This window comes from Sander vitreus, chromosome 7 (genome assembly GCF_031162955.1).
Source record: "Sander vitreus isolate 19-12246 chromosome 7, sanVit1, whole genome shotgun sequence".
Classification (NCBI taxonomy): Eukaryota; Metazoa; Chordata; class Actinopteri; order Perciformes; family Percidae; genus Sander; species Sander vitreus.
The window spans coordinates 25,483,411-25,502,207 of NC_135861.1; the positions used below are offsets into that span (position 1 = coordinate 25,483,411).

Consider the following 18,797-nt stretch of genomic DNA (forward strand, 5'->3'; position numbering starts at 1 on the left):
TCTATCTATCTATCTATATATATATATATATATATATATATATATATATATATATATATATATATATATATATATATATATATATATATATTTAAAAAGGAAAAATTCCAGAAACGAGTAACAAAACAAACAGATTTCACTAACATTAGTTATTTGTAGTTATTTATGAGTCCTCACTCAAATAATATGATAATGCAGTTTAAAAATAAACTGCAGAATAGAATAGAGGAACATCAAAATATATTAAAGTTATATGTATAATAATACAAACTTAAGATATGAAACTTAAAGGGTCAAACATGAATGTTGCCAACAGGGACGTTGTAGAGCGCCCTCTGGTGGACAAACTATACAATGCCAACACTCATGGTTGAAGGGTGTTTCGTCCGTTTTTATTTTTTAAAATATTCATTTATCAGCCATTATAAATGCCGATACCGATAGTTTTGAAAATGCCTAATATCAGCCCGCCGATATATATCAGTCAGGCTCTATTATAGACAGTAATACGACACAAAGTCAAACTCTAATTTGTTTTTATGAAATTATAGTTGAATATTACAAGTTCATATAAATGTGAAAATTCTTTGAAACTCTTCCTCATTTTTCTGATCATGAAATTGTCAGGTAGAGGAAGAGCAGGATGGACAGTATTCACTTGATGGAGGAAAGTTTCAGTGCTGTTCCACAAGAGGTCAGAGCAGTCCTTACTCACTATCAGTGCAGGAATATCTGATTTCTTACTGATAGTTCAACAAGCCTGTGGCCTTTTCCCAATTATCAGAAGAACTATAGTAGGAACTGCTGTTGAGGAAAATATAACACCTTTTTAACATTTTAAATTCAAATAGCTTTTTGTGTAATTTTTGCACTTTGTCAAATTCTTAGAAATATATTCAAATTGTTGCATTCATGAACATCAAGGAGGGGTATGTATCTACATACAGCTGCATGTAGAACCAGTAGGAAGTCTTTTCATCTTAACTTATCTTTAGAGTTCATATCTGGAATTTTAAACAGACCTGCCTGCAGCCAAACTCTCTTAAAATGTTTAAACGAAAACAGTAAAATGACTCACTCATGAATCACATTTTGTCAAGGCTACATAATAATCTTTGTTGTTGAGCCACTTCATTCTTACTGTAACTACGGGCAGGTGGGCTGGACACAGTGCCTTTCAACCAACCAGAGTTCATTGTCAAACAAGTGGGACTTGAATCCCATAGTGTGTGCGTGGAGAGAGCTATTGTGGTCTAATACACACAGTGCAGGATTGTAACTGGCGGTCTGCATGTGGCATTATTCTGACTGACTTGAAATGATGAGTTGTCTTAAGAATTTTACAAATCAAGTACAGACTTTAAAGAGTCAGTTATTAAAGCAGACTGCAGAGAGAGACTCATGCAGCGAAGGTCAGCAGAGGGTAAGTTTTACAAATTAAACATTTGTCTTATACTGTACTTTTTCCTGCTTTTGCATTCATATTCAAAACAGAACAGGGAAATATTCATCTTTTCAAAGTAGATTATTTGCGTAGTCATTTGTAACATCTCATTTAAACTTATTATATCATGTATTTCTCTCTCAGATGTGGAATAGAGGTGATGGTGATGAAAAGTGCAATTTTGAGAGTAAGCGAAACAAAACCTAACATTTTTCCATTGTTTCCATTTGAAAAACAGAAAATGCATGCTCCAAGAGATTTTCTCTCTCCCCTCTCAAAACTCTTCATACAATTGTCAAAATCACACACTGGTGTCTAAAAACAAAATACTCCTCTGTCAAAATGGAAAGCAACCTTCTTATCCAACATCAATCGTAAGTTCAAACCCGGAGTCATTGAGTGGAGAAACAAAACTGAAAATAGAAATAAATAAATATTTAGTCTGTTTACTGCTTCATATTTGCTCTATAAATGAGCCGAAACAAAAGAAATGGATTTCTCTTCATTGGGAGTATCGTGAGCTGAATAAATCTTATTTAAAAATCGGAATTTGAAATATTCTGCAACCCATGCTTTCACCGTGATAGCTGTGTGAAAAGTATGTGAACAGAACAGCTGGCAGAAGGGCATCAAATCAATGGAGGAAAACTAAATATCAGCTAAATATGAACAGATTTTTCAATAGACAACATAAATATTTCCCTCTACCTTCCTGTCTGCTCTTCTCTCTGCTCTTCACAGGGGTCGGGGGGGATTCCTCTGGCCAGGAAGGTGTGTTATGCTGTGGGTGAGGTCCCATATCAGATTACCACAGCAGCTATAAATGTTTCCCTGCAGATTTTTCTTCTGGATGTTGTGCAGGTACGAGTCAAGTCAAGTCAAGTCAAGTGGGTTTTATTGTCATTTCAACCATATACACTGTATAAAGTGAAACGAAACAACATTTCACCATGGATCAAGTGGTGTTACCATTTAAAATATATAAAAATGACATTATATAAAAACGACATTATACGATAAACATTTGAGACAGGCTACATTTAGTGCACACACATTACAGACTACACATAAAGTACAATTACTACTTAAAGGAGAGCCTTTAAGACAGACCAGGGACAGGACAGACAACAGACAACAGAAGACGGGGCGTAAGTAGACCTGTAACAGAGTACTGATTGGTACAAGTTAGGGTCACGGTGTGGTAATAAGGTAGAAAATAACAACTTTAGCAGCAGAAACAAAGTGCAGGAGTGCATTTCAGTTCAGTGTGAAAAATGTGGAGCATGTTTTGTTGTTCAACAGTCTGACTGCTTAAGGGGAAGAAGCTCTTCAAGTTCAAGCTGTTCTCACAAACAGGGGCTTACAAAAATGATCCTCTGTGCTTCACAATAAAGTATCTTGCCGTTTCACAGATGGAGGCCTCCTATGTCTCCATGATTCTCTTTGTGAGTCGGGCCTGGGATGCTGTGACCGACCCTCTGGTTGGATATCTGGTGAGCTGCAGTAACTGGACCCCCATCGGCAAACTCACTCCATGGTTGGTTGGTTGAGCAGCACGTTTAACACGCTTCATATTGAATTAAGCTACGATGCATCCTCTGGTGCTGTATTCAACAGCGCCAACTATGTTTATCCCGCAGGATGATTCTCTCCACTCCATTTGGTATCCTGTTCTATCTGCTGCTGTGGTTCGTGCCACAAGAATCAACGTCTCAGGGTCTCAGTGTGCTGTGGTTTCTCACAGCAGCCTGCCTGTTCGAGACCCTCATGAGTGTAAGTCAGTGTTGTAGGCAGTTTGCGCTCCTTTACCCCATCTGTTATGTGGTGGAAAGAAACTAAGTACTTGTACTTTCCTTGAATACTTCCATTGTATACTCTATTTCACTTCTGCATTTCACTACATACATTTTCAGAGGGAAATATTGTATTTTTAACTCACTACATTTATCTGACAGCTGCAGTTTTTAGTTTCTTTTCAAATTTACATTACAGAAAGCTTGTGAAGTACTTGACTCTTGTCCAAAGATTTCAGAAGTGAAAGAGATGTTAGCAGTTTCACCAAGGGATGATTTCCCCTCTGAACTTCTCAGATCATTTCATTTCAATAACTGTTTTCGAGGCCCCAAATATTTCACACACAATTCAAAGATTAGAGAAAAGCCCATACAATGAACACATATTTGTAAATCACAATTTAGTTTTTCATCTTTCCTCCCTTAATCATCTCACAACCCTTCGGATTTATGAAGTGACCCTTTGGAGGGGCCCGACCCCTAGGTTGGGAACCACTGGGCTCAACTGACGTAATGTACATAAAGTAGTTCAAACTAGCTACACCTTGAGCAGCTACAGCAGTAAAACTCTACTTACACATTGATGCATCAGTAACAATCTATTAGTGACAAATAGAGTATTACTTGTGATACTTTAAGTACATTTGGAATGGAGTATTTTTTTCACATTGTTGTATTGGTATTCTTAGTTAAGTGAAGGTTTTGAGTACTTCTTTCAACACCGCTTTTACCCATTTCTTAATCATCTATCCACCATCTTGTACCTCAGTATACTTTTGCCCTGTTCGTCTTTCTCATGTCACCATGGTGACAGAATTTCCTACTGGTCTCATGTCTGTTGCTGCTGCCATTTTGCTCCAAGCTGTGTCACCATGGCTACTGAGTTTCACACTACTCCTGTGCTGTGTGTCATGTTTCCCCCTGTCTTCCATTGACAGTGCTACAACGTTCCTTACCTCTCACTCAACATGTTCCTGGGGGGAGATCACAGAGACAGAGACTCTGCCACAGCCTACAGTAAGAGTACAAATACTCACAATCACCTCAGACTCTTATTCCCAGGTTGAACAACATTTAGACTAGGACTTCCCTCTGATTAATCATCACACTTCTTCACTGTTGGAACTAAGTGCGTTTACTTAAGTACTGTATTTGTATTTACCTTTTATGCAACTTTCTACTTCTACTCCACTACATCCCAGAGGCAAATATTGTTCTTTTTACTCCACTACAGATTACAATTTTCATATCCTTCCCTTCCAGTACTACCTACTTAAAATGTGATGCATTGTTGTAGATTAAACTACCCAACAGTATTTAAAGTATTTACTTTAAATACATCCAAGATTTAAATTGGAGAAACTGCAGTTACCAAGGGACAGAGGGGGGTTAGCATTGCCAAATATAATGTATTATCACTGGGCCTCACAAATAAGATATATTACTGAATGGTTAAATAATGATGCTAACTCCACATTTCTGGATTTGGAAAATATTGGATGTGAACCGGTTCTGTCAGATATGCCCTTTATAAATAATGCAATCTCACTACAGGGAATGAAAGATAATTGTATTGTTAGAAATACCCTTAAAACATGGAATTAAGTACGTAGACACTTTGGGATTAAAAATCAACTCTCTGCTCTGGCGCCTATTGTTTGCAATCCTGACTTTGAATTGTCTTGTTTTGATGTGGGTTTTAAAACCTTGAACGATGCTGGTATCTTTCAAATACAAGATCTCTTCTCAGATGGGATTTTAAAATCTTTCTCTCAACTCAGAACTGAATTCGAACTCCCTCAAACACAATGTTTCCGTTATTTACAGCTCAGGAGCTATATCCATTCTATACCAACATATATGAGTGGCTTGAATACGAATCCGCTTGAAAAGATACTATTAAAGACTTCTTCTTTAAAGAAGAACGTTTTAAGTTATATTTACTCTCAAATGTTTGTCAACATCCCTACGATCTATAGTAAAACTTTCTGGGGTGAAGATTTTGGATCCCAACTGGATGAGGGGATGTGGAGAAGGATCTTGTTGAATGCAAAGAAAATGACATGTTCTAATAAATCCTATGAGACTCAATATAAGATTATCCACAGACTGCATGTTAGCCCTGCTATTTGATGTAAATATGACCCTATGTGCTCATCATTATGTGTGAAATGTAAAAATAGCTGTGGCACTTATGGACATCTAATGTGGTCATGTCCAAAAAAATCTCAAGTTTCTGGCCAACCATCGGTCCAAAACGAGATTAAGAACATTTTTAGGTATGATATTCCACTAAATCAATACCATTTTGTACTGGGATTGGATACCAATTGTGAGTGTAGGTACAGGTACTAGAGCTGGGCAATATATCGATATTATATCAATATCGTGTTATGAGACTAGATATCGTCTTAGATTTTGGATATCGTAATATCGTAATATGGCATAAGTGTTGTCTTTTCCTGGTTTTAAAGGCTGCATTACAGTAAAGTGATGTCATTTTTTTAACTTAGCAGACTGTTCTAGCTGTTCTATTATTTGCCTTTACCCACTTATTTATTAGTCATTATATCCACATTACTGATGATTATTTATCAAAAATCTCATTGTGTAAATATTTTGTGAAAGCACCAATAGTCAACCCTACAATATCATTGTGGTATCGATATTGAGGTATTTGGTCAAAAATATTGTGATATTTGATTTTCTCTATATCGCCCAGCCTTAACAGGTACATTCTTAGAGTTGCTTTTTATGCTGCACGCCTCACAATACTACATAAATGGTTAGACGAAGAGCCTCCTGATATTACAATGTGGTATGAAAAATGTATGTCCATCTTGCCATTGGAGAGATTATCACATGTACTAAGAAATATGCTCAATGTTTATATATATATATATTCTTTTTTATATATCATTTTTTTTCTTCTTCTTTATGTGACTGTCTGACTATGTCTTGTATCACTTGTGGTTCCCTGTATTGTCTCACATTGAAATAAAAAAATAATAAAATAAAGTATTTACTTTAATACTCAATAAGTCAATTTTATAGATATATACTTTTACTTGGGTACGGTTTTGAATGCAAGACTTACTTGTAGTGGAGTATTTTCAGTGTGGTATTACTTCTTTTACTTAAGTAAATGATCTGACTCTGAATACTTCTTCCACTACTGCACTTCTTATCTCCTTCTCTGTCCTTATTTGGCAGGAATGAGTGTGAAGATGATGGCCATGCTGTTGGCTTCTATAATGCAGGGTCAAGTTATAGCTGTGTACAACACAGAAAAACAAGAGGCCTGTCAACATCTGGACCAGGCTAATGAAACAACAGCTCAAAGCACATCTTCACCACAATCTGTGCCACTACAGGATACGGTAGATATAATGTGAAAATGAAAAGTGGTCACTCTGGCATTACACTCACATTTCTTAAGCAGCCCAGCAGCATTGCTTTGGCATTGTACTCACAGAGTCCCAGGGGTATCTGGTTACCCTGTAATTTACTGTTCTTAGTCCAACATAGGTGTGTGTGTGTGTGTGTGTGTGTGTGTGTTCTCTCAGTGTTGAGGAGGAATAGATCAGATTTAAAGAAGTTAGATAACCCTAAAGTGTATTTGCAAAAACAAACCATTACGGTTCATTTTAAACTAACATCAGGAGAGTAATAAAGTTGAATTATATCAGGCTAAGAAATAGATTGGAATTACTCACTTTCTTGCCAAGATTTAGATAAGAAGATGACGCTCTCATAAATGTCAATTGAATATAAAGCTGGAGCCAGGAAACGGTTAGCTTAGCCTAGCATCAAATTAACTAGTAACTATCTAGCCTGGCTCTGTCCGTAGGTAACTAAATCTGCCTCGTAACATTAGCACCTCTAAAACTCACTAATTAACACATTATGTTGTTTGTTTAATTTTAGTCTTGCATTGCCAGACCTATTTACGTTTTGCAATTCGAGACTACACCATACATACTGTACATTCTAGGATAAAAGAGAAAAAAGCTCTGGGTTGTTTGCATTTCTTTAAACCAATCACAATCGTCTTGGGTGGCGCTAAGCTCTGGACGCAGCGGCGATGTATCTGCAAAATGGTCTCAGGAAAGAACTTGTTTTGGTGGAACATCTGCACCCCGCAAAAGAAAACACCACATACAATATTAAATGAAGTTAATACAATACAGTAACGTGAGCTATTTAAATGAGCTGGACACATGGTTAAACATAATTTTCTCCTACCAGTGTATTGCCGTATTTACTTTGTCCACCACAATCCCCACCAATTGGTCCCAAAAGTCCCAGTTAGAGAATAAATGCCATAAACATATTCTTTGTAAATCTTTACAATCATTCCCCGGATGAACCAAGCAGGCCTGCCTTGATGCACAGTCCAAATTTTCTTCAAAACTTGCCATTTTCAGTGTGTAGCTTGCTAGCTCAAAGTGCGTTGCTGTTTCCCAAACCGAACGGCAACACACAGAGAGAGCGGAAGGTGAGGGACATTGCACCGGATGTCAGGCCTTATCCTGTGAGTGCACTTCTGTTGATCCAGACTAGTTTTAATTTGTACAAAAAACAAGTACTGGTAAGTTGATTTTGTTATAGAAACCGAGTCACATTAATGGCTCAACATCTAAAGGCAAAGTTATCCCAAAAATATTAACAGAATACACGCGTTAAGTAGGAAGGACTGTTTACGTGTGTTTGTATGCCTCTACGGATGTGTTTGTTGGCAGCATAATATTGTGCTTTATTTGTTTTTAACTGTTTAATGTGTCTATTTCCCCCCCTCCCAGAAAAAGGCTTTCCTGACCTCAGCTCTGGTCATGGGTGCCTTGTTTTTCCTTTGCAGCCTGGTTCTCTTCCTCGGGGTGAAGGAACAGCGGGGTGAGTCAATCAGAAGGAGCCAGTGGTCAATGCTCAAATAATGTATGAAACATATTTTTATTGTTTGACTACTGACTGTGTTCCATTACAATATGAAGAAAATGAGAGCAAGCTGTGTGCATTGTGTCTATATTATTTCTGGTTTTTCCTTCCACTTCCTCAACATTTAATTTTTGTTTTTATTTTCAGCCCCTCTCTGCTCTGATGACAAAGTACGGCCGCCCTATCTGACCTCTCTAAAGATGCTGATCTGTCACATCCCCTACCAACAACTGGTGCTTGGCTTTGTCTTTAGTGTACTTGCATTTCAGGTACAGTTTGAGCTCATAGTGGCTGTGTTGCATTCCTATAAACCTTAGCTCTGATGAAGTGCAGATAGATTCATAAGCTAATAATCCTTGTATAATCATCTTTGAATGTTTTAAAAAAAAAATGTTTTGTGCTTTAAAAGTCATGCATGCATTTAAGGGTTATCAAAGCATAATTCATTTTTACTTTTTGTCCCGTATCTCTTTAATCTCAGATGTCCTTGGGTAATTTTGCACTTTTCTGCAGCCATGCAGCTGGGCTGGGAGCCCAGTTCCAGCACCTCCTACTGGTTTTACTGGTAAACTGCAACTCTCTACAATCACACACTCTGCCTACCAAGTTATTGATAAATGCAACATTTCAATAGCCTTCTAAGGATTCTACAAAGTGAATGATTAAAAGGCAAGACACATTTTAAATTTAAAATGAAACCATCTCAATATTTCCACAGGTGTCTGCCTCAGTAGCAGTCCCTCTGTGGCAAACAGTTCTTCTGATAATAGGAAAAAAGGCCACAGTTTTCTTCGGACTATCAGTAAGATATAATAATACAATGATCTGAATGATAAGACTAATTTTCCACACCTTTATTCTCCTTCTTACCTGTGAGGAATGTGTATGTCTCTCTCAGCTCTTCATCCCAGCAGTGATTATAATTGCCTGTGTTCCCAGTAACCTCCCAGTCTTCATGATTATGTGCGTTCTGATGGGATTCAGCGTGGCAACCATATTCTTGCTACCCTGGTGAGTCAGCTCCCATCGAGGACACACAGTTCTCAAACCTTTCCAAGACCGCCTGTCAGATCTAATCAGTATCAGAACTGAATGTGTTGCACATGAATCATTCACATCGCCTCTCCCTAACCCTGGCCAGTGATACATATTCTGGCAAGTGATCTGTTTTGTTGACTGGTCAGTTCACCTCATTTAAATTGACATGTGGCTTTGATGTGAGATGTGTCTGCTTGTTCTGTATCTGCTACAGGTCTATGCTCCCAGATGTGGTGGACGACTTTGCTGTGAGACATCCCTCCTGCAAAGACCTGGAGCCCCTGTTTTTCTCCTGTTATGCCTTCTGCAGTAAGCTGGCGGGAGGCTTGTCTGTTGGCATCTCAACCATGACATTACAGTGAGTCAATTTTCTGTTCACTCACTGTATGTGTTATGTGTGTGTACATCTGTTGATCGGTCACATTTAGTTTTCTCCTCGTCTGCAGGTTTGTGGGCTACAGACCGGGTGCATGTAACCATGGTGACGGAGTGGCGACAGCTCTGATTGTGCTGTTCTCACCAGTCCCCATCGCACTTCTGCTGATAGGCATGGTCTTTTTTCGCTCCTATCCGATCAATGAGAGGCAATGTTTTCAGCTCCAGGAACAGCTGACCACAGTACAGTAAGTGGCTGTTTGGGTGAATTATCCTCTCAAAAGATGATGTCACAAATTGTTCCTGACATGTCATCTTTAAAAAGGATTTAAAATTGTAATGACAACGGATCAAATGATAATGTGAAAACAATGTGGCAATTTGTAAGAGATCCCTTGATCAATAATCACCAGAATCTGCAGTTCCTCTCGGCTTTACGTAGCTTTTTTATTTATTTAACCAGGTAGGCCGTTGAGAACAGGTTCTCATTTGCAACGGCAACCTGGCCAAGAAAATCATAAGCGTACAAGACAACATACAGTTTCACATTCAATATAGTACAAGAAAACATAATACAATAGGCTGAAAAGGTACAGATTAAGTAGGCAGTTCAAAGCCGGCGCAAAGTGAGGTGTAAGTAAGTCGATGGATATGCGAAAGTGGTATGGTGATAACATAATATACATGAATAGACATTCTATAACATTGCTGAGATGTAGTAAAGAGTCAGAATACAGTTAGTGCAAATTAAATTGTGGTCAAGATAGTGATGTGGATCCAGTGATCAGTTATAACGCAGTATATATGAATAGATAGTCTATATGAATGCTGAGAAGTAGTGAGTTTCAGTTCATTAAGCTGCCTGGGCCACAGCTTAACTGTTTTGCTTCTCTCTCACTGCTCCCATTGTATCGTTTTCTTTTCTAGCAATTAGCTGTTTTCAGCAAAAAACTATGAAACCCCACTGTACACTATACCTACTCAGCACCTAACTTCAGACTGACACAGTTAGACGCTAGCTGATGAACATAGTGGAGCATTTAGGGACGAAAGAGACAGATCCCTCAGGGGTTGGTTGAGACCAAAAATAGAGCTTAAAGAAAAGAAATATCTGACACAAACACAACTATAAATCAGAGATCTTCAACAGGGGGTCCGGGACCCTTGGGGGTCCTCAGAGTTACTGCAGGTGGGCCGCCAAATTATTGTTTATTTTTTTAAAGTGTGATTAAAAAAACACTGATGATAGGCTTACTGGCCCATAAGTAAGATAGTCACTAAGATCCACAGATACAGTTAATCCTAAGGATTCACTGTGCCACATGTATGTATTACATTAAAACATGAATTATAAAATCATGCCAACAATTATTAGGCTATTTTAATAGCTTAGTATTCTATGCACTAAAAAGGTATGTATAAAGGCTTTAGGCCACCCACAAGTTATTGTAGGCCCAGTTTAATATGCAACTTCATTTTATACAATATATGTAGCAGGGGGTCCCTGCTCCGTCTCTCTTTCAGTTAAGGGGTCCTTGGCTTAAAAAACGATGAAGACTCCTGCTCTAAATGGAAGATAATGTTGCTCCATAATGAATATGCTGAATATGTAAATAAGCAACTGTTTTCCAACAAGTTCACCATATCAACTTAAAAGGCATATGTCAGTGTTCAACTTGTTGCAGCTGTTCCCAAGTGGCCAAAACGTTGAAAAAGTTCATAGTCAGAGGTGCAGAAAACAAATAGCAGCCCCATTATTGTGAAGCTATTTTCCATCCTTTGAATCACTCTTTTGTTTGCACATGTTAGCATTGCTACTGTGCTACAAGTCAATGGGCTATTAAAGAAATAGTAGTAATTTGGGGTAATATGCTCTTTTACTTTCAAGCTGAGAGTTAGATGAGAAGATTAATACCGCTCTCATATCTGCATGCTAACTGAAGTTGCAGCCAGCCAGTTATCTTAGCATAGAATAAAGATCAGAAACTCTCAAGCTTTGCTCTGTCCAAAGTTTTTAACCTAAAAAGTTTTCAGCTAATATATACAGAGCCGATGGCTACAGTTGTTACTAATGGTGTGATGTCACCTCCATTCAAACTTACTCGAGGCACCAGACAGGGTTCACCCCTGTCGCCGCTGATATTTGCCTTATTTCTGGAACCACTGGCAATTGCATTGCGGGAAAGTAAAGACATCAAAGGGGTTCAAATGGGCCATGAAGTATATAAGCTTTTTTTGTAGGCTGATGACGTTCTTTTGATTACAGGTAACCCAAACATAGCAGTATCCAGGATCTCTTCCATTATTGACGCATTTTCAGAAATCTCTGGCTACACAATTAACTGGGCTGAGTCAGAGGCCATGCCTATCTCTAAAATATGTCCTCTGGACATTAGGGAATCATGGCAGTACAAGTGGATGCCAGCAGGCCTGACCTATTTAGGGATCAAATTGACACCAGGATTGGACAAAATAATGCAATCTAACATTTCTCCGGTTATTCAGGCTATTCAGCCTCTCTTACAAAACTGGGCTAAATTGAATATATCTTTGTTAGGTAGGATTAACTTGGTCAAGATGATCATCTCCCCTAAAGTCCAATATATTCTGTATATGCTTCCATTAAGTTTTCCCCCTAGCCTCTTGAAACTATACAATACTGTCTTGTAGAGTTTTATATGGACAGGCAAAAAACCAAGCTTTAACCGATCAAAATTATATGCGGCCAAAGAAAGTGGAGACTTATCATTGTCTAAAATAGAGTGGTACCATTATGCCTTTTCACTCTCCCAGTTAGCTAAGATAAATAATTTGCGGGAGCAGGTGCCTTTCTGGGTTAAAATAGAAGAGGAACTGGTGGCTCCAACCTCCCTTGAGGCGTTTCTTACTCAGATGGGAAGACCGGTACCCTTTAAGGACCCAGTTTTGACCTTTGTACAGGAAACCTGGATGAGTGCTCATCAACATGTAAAATGTAGCCCGCATCTTACCCCTAAATCTTCTATTTGGTATAACAAAAAAATATGAATTGGCAAAAAATCTATTATGTGGGAGAAATGGGCAAAAGCTGGAATAAACTTGCTTTGTGACTTGCTTAGCGAAAATGGATTGAGGTCATTTGATGAAATTAAGCAAGAATATAACCTTACACAAGAGGACTTTTGGAAATTCCTACAAATTGGTCACTGCATTAAAGCTACTCGGGGGAAGAACCCTGACCCCTTGACCAGGATTCAGGAGTTAGTCCAGGTAACTAAATATAAAAAATGTGGAGCCTCTAAATTTTATGAGATTTTCAGGGAGGCTCGTCCACTCCACATGGAGGGGTTGAGACTGTGCTGGGAGAAAGACGTGGGCGAACAGATCTCAGCTGATAGATGGATGAAGTTGGTTGCGTCCTGGCTTAACTGTTCTCGTGAAGCACAATCTCAGCTTATTCAGTACAAATTACTTAACAAAAACCACTGGACCCCCAGTAAAATGGCCAAACTAAAACTTGGACAGTAACATGTGTTGGAGGTGTGAGAAGGAAGTGAGTACTCTGGTACACATGTTGTATTCATGGGAAAAAAATGCACATTTGTGGGATAAGGTTGTTACCCTCTTGAATGAGTTATTCGGATTACAACTCACCAAGACCCCAGCTCTGTGTATTCTGGGTCTGCTGCCAGACAATAACACTCTGACCAGAAGACAGAGATTATGGATACGTCTGGCTACTACAACAGGATGTAGAATAATTCACTTACAGAGTAATGGGGAGAGAGGATATCTTTAATCAAGTCTGGGGCTCCTTCCTGATGGCAATAGAGGGGTTGTCTGTCTGAATATAAGGCACCGGTTCTGATCCAATCCAATATAGTGTTTGACGGTAGAATAATGTAATGTAATGTAAGGCACATGATGTTGTTTTTTTTTCTTTTTTTCTTTTCTTCTTTCTGTATTCTTAAAACGGGACAGTGGATGATATAGATGTCTTGTTAGTTGTGATGGTGACATAGGTTGTACTGTATGTCAAAAATATTAATAAAAAATAAAATAATGGTTGTGCTCTATGAATAAATAAATAAACCTAAAAAGTTTTATGCCTAAAGCAGCTGAAAACCTCTGAAATAGCCTGCAGAATAATAACAGTCTAATTAAGTAACAAGCTAGTTTTGTAATTTTGCATAAGACTGTTTGGACTTTTTCATGATTAATAATATAGATCTCATTGAAATTCATATATCTCTGAAAAAACTCCTTGCAACACATCATCCTTATAATAATAACTACATATATTTATCAGATTACTGTCAGCTAAAATAAATTCATAGTAACAAATACAAGTTTAGATTCTATGACATTATAGTTTTTTATTTCTTTTTTCTTTTAATTCTTCATCCAGCCCAGAAGCTACATCATCATCAGACCCAAGAGAAAACGCAGAGCAGCCAACAGTTCTGCAGCAGTCCAATGCTGGTGCGACATCAACTTTACATTCTAACACAAAGACCAACACATCGTACAAGTCAACTTCCTCACCAGGTTGTTACAGTCATGATAAAACATGCTCAGTCAAGGCATCTGTCCGTTCAAATGTATCAAAGAGCCCTTCTGGAGAATACAGCAGGCCGAAATCAGTCATCCAGTCAAATGTAAATCCTCAGCGTCATAAACAGAGACTCAGCTCACAACAGCACTCAGGAGAAGATAAACCGGGCAGATTTTTTTCTGAGAATGATCCTGGGCCTTTCTCTCGCAGGTCACATGTGAGATCCAAAATGTCATGGGTATAGCCAGATACCTTAAAGCGATAGTTTGACATCTTGGGAGAAATGCTTTACTTTCTTACCTAAATATGAAGCTGCAGTCAGTTAACTAGCTGTGTCCTCCTACTGTCAGTATTGATGCTAAGCTAAGCTAACTGCCTGCTTCCTCTAGCTTCATATTCAGTGTACGGACATGACAGGGGTATCAATCTTTTCATCTAATGCTCAATATGAAAGCAAATTATTTCCCAAAATGTTGAACTATTTCTTTAAATAGTCACATACAGTGGAATACCGGATTTAGGAACATATTTTTTAACACTCAAGTGAATATGGTGAAGAAAATACTGATTTTGACTGTATTCTTGCAGTCATAAAAGGTCTTGTCAATAATTTTCCTGAATACTTCCTTTTGTAAATTACATCACATATGTCTTGACAGTCTTCCTCTTTCAATTGTTCTGCTTGATTTTGATTAGTTTTTTTTAACAATGTTGTCTAAAATGTTGTTTATTTTAGAGAGGAGGCTTTTGCTGTCCCTATGATTTGTGACTTTTTGGAAGTAAGCTTCTTAATTGTAAGTAGCCGATGCTTGTAGTCAAAGTTTGGAACACATGCTTGAAAGTTGTAATTTTAACACTATGCTTGTAAATGTTCTATTTTTAAATTCACACTCCTCTACAACATTTCTGCACCTGTTTGAATAAATAACTTTTGTCAGTAGTTATTCATTGGTACTTTTTTTATTAGCTGTCATCAAACATGAAGATCTCACAGTTCAAAAATAGTGTCCCAAAACAATACCCAATACATACAGCATAGACATGATACAGTACATTAGATTACATGCTCGCACTACCTTCAGACAACATCCATGAAAATACGTTCTACATTGGATTGGATGATCATACATACATGCATTTATCAAAGTGCAAAAACATGGTGGAATGATTAAGCTATGTAGTTGTAGGTCATAGAAATGTGGTATCTGGTATGAAGACCTTTCCAAGGTTGAAAATCTAGTCAATTAATTTGTTTTAGTTAGATTTTTGTTGCAGTGTCACACTTTATGAAACGCTGCTTGCTTAGGTATAGATAGATAGATAGATAGATAGATAGATAGATCTTTATTGTCATTGTATGCAGTACAATGAAATTCTGTTGGAGCTATCCTCTATATATATATATATATATATATATATATATATATATATATATATATATATATATATATATATAGTGTATATGTGTATATATATGTATATATATATATATATATATATATATATATATATATATATGGTGTATGTGTATATATATATATATATATATATATATATATATATATATATATATATATATATTGATAATAATGGCTTGATTGTTAATTAGTGCGTCGTCGTCCCTCCCCATCTATGTTCTGTTTTTTTTGTTTTTTTATACATCCATGATGCCCACCCGCTCGTTCGTCAACAGGCCGCCCCTGCGTCCTGCTTCCGCTCGTATTGTAGGGTGGTCAAGAGGAAGGAATCGAAGAGCCAACATGGGAGTAGAAATTGAGACAATAACTCCGGGCGATGGTGGGAATAATCGACCTTGTTTAACGGCGTAATACTAATATGTTCACAGAGTGTACGATTCATTATTACACACGTTTTCTCTTATTTTCAGGACGGACATTTCCAAAGAAGGGGCAGCGCGTCGTGGTGCACTATGTCGGTGAGTGTGGAGGCTGGACTAGTGCCGAGGCTACTGATGGAGCTGAAATATCTGGACGCTATTTATTTTGTAGCTAACGTTAACTGACGTTACATGCAGACCGCTAAAGCGAGCTGTTCGCGGCGTGAAAGCCCGTTGTTTGCGTAAAATTGGGGACCAAGTAGAAACAATTTGTTTCAGCTAACTAATGTTAACTGGTTGCATATTGCTGATTGTGCTGGCTAGCATTGCAGCTAACGTCCAATACCATGTTTAACAAATTGATTTTTTGTCTGTTCGGTTAACTTTAGCTAAGGTGATGCTAAAGTCGAACATAATAATATAAAATAATTTCAACGGACTTGTTTTGTTATTATTCGTGGCATTTAGAAGGACGTAACACCAGTCGAGCTAACGGTACATCAACTGCTGTCAGCCCCCTAACGTAAGCTAACCTGGCCCTATGATGCTAGTCGGCTAACGTTAGCTCTAAGCTCTCAATTACCGTTATGAGAATAACGTGGGATTTAGCAACAATCCGAGCTGATTATCCAGTGATAATCTCTATATATGGTTTTTATCAGGCACACTGGCAGATGGGAAAGTGTTTGATTCGTCGAGGTCCCGAGGAAAGCCGTTTAAATTCAAGATTGGACACCAGGAGGTTATTCGTGGTTGGGAAGAAGGAGTAGCCCAGGTGAGGAGCTTGTTTTTAACTCTCAGTAGCTCACTATATACATCTATAACATCATATACGCTTTATCATACAGTTAGCTACTCATATAAACATGGTAACTGCTGTGTGTGTTTGTTGTGTGTAGGCTACTACTTAATTTAATGGCAACAGCAATGTAGCTATCTGTACATAGTTGCACATATTCTCTACATGAACATTGTTTTGATATATAGCATAAATCATGATTTCTTTTATTTTTATGTTTTTATTGTGCACTCAACAAGGGACTATCAATCAAACTGGTGTTGGTGTATTTATTTTAGGAATGGCTTGTATCTGTTTTTGCAAATGAGCTCTTCATGTACCTCTTCCATGTTCACAGATGAGTGTAGGTCAGCGGGCAAACCTGATTTGCTCACCAGACTTTGCCTATGGCAGCAAAGGGCACCCAGGGATCATCCCACCAAACGCCACTCTCACCTTCGATGTGGAGCTGATCAGTCTGGAAGCCTGAAATTTGTGTACTCACTTTGTTTAATTCCACTCAAATGTTCAGGGTAAGAATTGTTTAAATAATTAGTACATATTACCAATAGTGTGCCTGTACATTCAGCCTTTGTACTTTAGAGTGATGTTCACAGATTAAATGTTATGCACGTAACAAGCTTTAGTCTCCATATCCTGTAATCGCCTCTTCCCTCTCATTTTTAACTACAGCCCTAACACACATTTTCTTTTCACTGCAGGTTGACTCCTATCTTGGGAACATGGAGGGAAAATGTTAACAGATGATTCCTGCTCTTGATCCCTGCATAGGACCTATGTGTATATCTACACGAGTTCCCTCTCCTTTCCATTTAGATACAAACTGTGTTTTGTCACTTGCTTTAAAACGTTATCCTCCATACTATACTTTAGGTTCCATACAATAATAATTTATAGGCCATCCCATCCCATGTATTTTGTCATATTCTGCTATGTATTTTTATGGTGAAGTTTTTTTATTTGACTTAAAAAATTTCAAATTGTGTATACCATCACGACCAGGTTTTAGATAAAGTGTCATACGTATTTAATGAATCTCATTCCTGTGGCTCTGTGGCCTTTACACTACAATTGTATTGATTGCAGGTAATGAAATGTCTTGAATAACAATAAATAGTTTGACACAATGATATTTCTATGAATTACCTTTGTGATACTTGTTATTGGGTTAAATTAAAAGTATGGAATACATTGTAACCAGGGATTCATGAATCAAGCACATTATTGCCATGAACAGCCTACAGGTCCCTGCAGATGTAGGATTTTCCTTGTCTATACTGCAGCATCAATTCTTTATTAATTTATAAGAGTAAAATGACTATTGCTGAAACATTCAAGCCTGGACATCTTTTGTCTTGTTGACTGCTTGTAACACATCTGGGGGAAAATGTTTTTTTTTTTTTTTCCTAAGCAAAAGGTGTTTTAGGGGAAAAAAAATATTTGGTTAAAATGTTTCTAAACTTGCATGGTAAACTCCCCCACAACGATTTGTAGGCACATCTTGGGGTTTGTGATTATCTTTGTTTGAAGGAGTTGTGTGTAACAAGCTGTGGATGTTGTAAAAGGTCTGTTCCTTACTCTAAACACATTAAAAGAGTAATTTTAACACTAACAGCTATTTTCCTTTGGGTGATTGTATCTCACTGTTTAACCTTAGTGTGTATATATATATACTCACTGATTTACAAATATTTAATGGTGTTACAGCACACTACAGTCCATACACACTAATAAAGGCAAACTGATTGAAGCATGTTTTATTTTCCAAGAAGAGAGGAAATACCCAGGGTATTTTGCAATATTCTGTTTCTTGTGGAGTTTAAGTACAGTTATCGCCATTTCATTGCTTTTGCATGTACGGTACAAGCTGATGGGATGTCTAGTTTAACATGGAGAAGGATAAGTGACATTGAGCAATTTAGAACGTGAAGGAAATGTAGTTGCACTGGAACCTAAGTCTAACAAATTTAAAATAGAAGTTCAAACAATATGGCCTGCTCCAACCATAGATACATTCTAGTTTTTATTTTCCATTGAAGTTT

The 18,797-nt window shown here is 37.6% G+C and overlaps 2 protein-coding genes across 2 annotated transcripts; both read left to right on the top strand.

Annotated features, from left to right (window-relative positions):
- The first annotated feature begins 1,217 nt into the window (after positions 1-1,217).
- Positions 1,218-15,059, top strand: mfsd2al2 (major facilitator superfamily domain containing 2a-like 2). The gene is made up of 14 exons (XM_078255601.1): positions 1,218-1,423; positions 2,186-2,305; positions 2,857-2,981; positions 3,085-3,217; positions 4,176-4,254; positions 6,451-6,617; positions 8,040-8,130; positions 8,320-8,441; positions 8,654-8,737; positions 8,891-8,974; positions 9,071-9,183; positions 9,425-9,568; positions 9,657-9,833; positions 13,973-15,059. The coding sequence occupies exons 1-14, from the start codon at positions 1,319-1,321 to the stop codon at positions 14,361-14,363; spliced, it is 1,935 nt and encodes a 644-aa protein (XP_078111727.1). The 5' UTR covers positions 1,218-1,318; the 3' UTR covers positions 14,364-15,059.
- A 748-nt stretch (positions 15,060-15,807) lies between these two features.
- fkbp1aa (FKBP prolyl isomerase 1Aa) lies at positions 15,808-18,367 on the top strand. The gene is made up of 5 exons (XM_078255604.1): positions 15,808-15,916; positions 16,008-16,055; positions 16,619-16,731; positions 17,093-17,267; positions 17,457-18,367. The coding sequence occupies exons 1-4, from the start codon at positions 15,880-15,882 to the stop codon at positions 17,222-17,224; spliced, it is 330 nt and encodes a 109-aa protein (XP_078111730.1). The 5' UTR covers positions 15,808-15,879; the 3' UTR covers positions 17,225-17,267; positions 17,457-18,367.
- The last annotated feature ends 430 nt before the right edge of the window (positions 18,368-18,797 follow it).

Coding starts and splice junctions, on each gene's coding strand:
- fkbp1aa (XM_078255604.1), top strand. CDS start 15,880: ATGGGAGTAGAAATTGAGACAATAACTCCGGGCGATG. Junction 15,917..16,007: donor GACAATAACTCCGGGCGATG/GTGGGAATAATC, acceptor TCTTATTTTCAG/GACGGACATTTCCAAAGAAG. Junction 16,732..17,092: donor GGGAAGAAGGAGTAGCCCAG/GTGAGGAGCTTG, acceptor CCATGTTCACAG/ATGAGTGTAGGTCAGCGGGC.
- mfsd2al2 (XM_078255601.1), top strand. CDS start 1,319: ATGATGAGTTGTCTTAAGAATTTTACAAATCAAGTACAGACTTTAAAG. Junction 1,424..2,185: donor GCAGCGAAGGTCAGCAGAGG/GTAAGTTTTACA, acceptor TGCTCTTCACAG/GGGTCGGGGGGGATTCCTCT. Junction 4,255..6,450: donor AGACTCTGCCACAGCCTACA/GTAAGAGTACAA, acceptor CTTATTTGGCAG/GAATGAGTGTGAAGATGATG.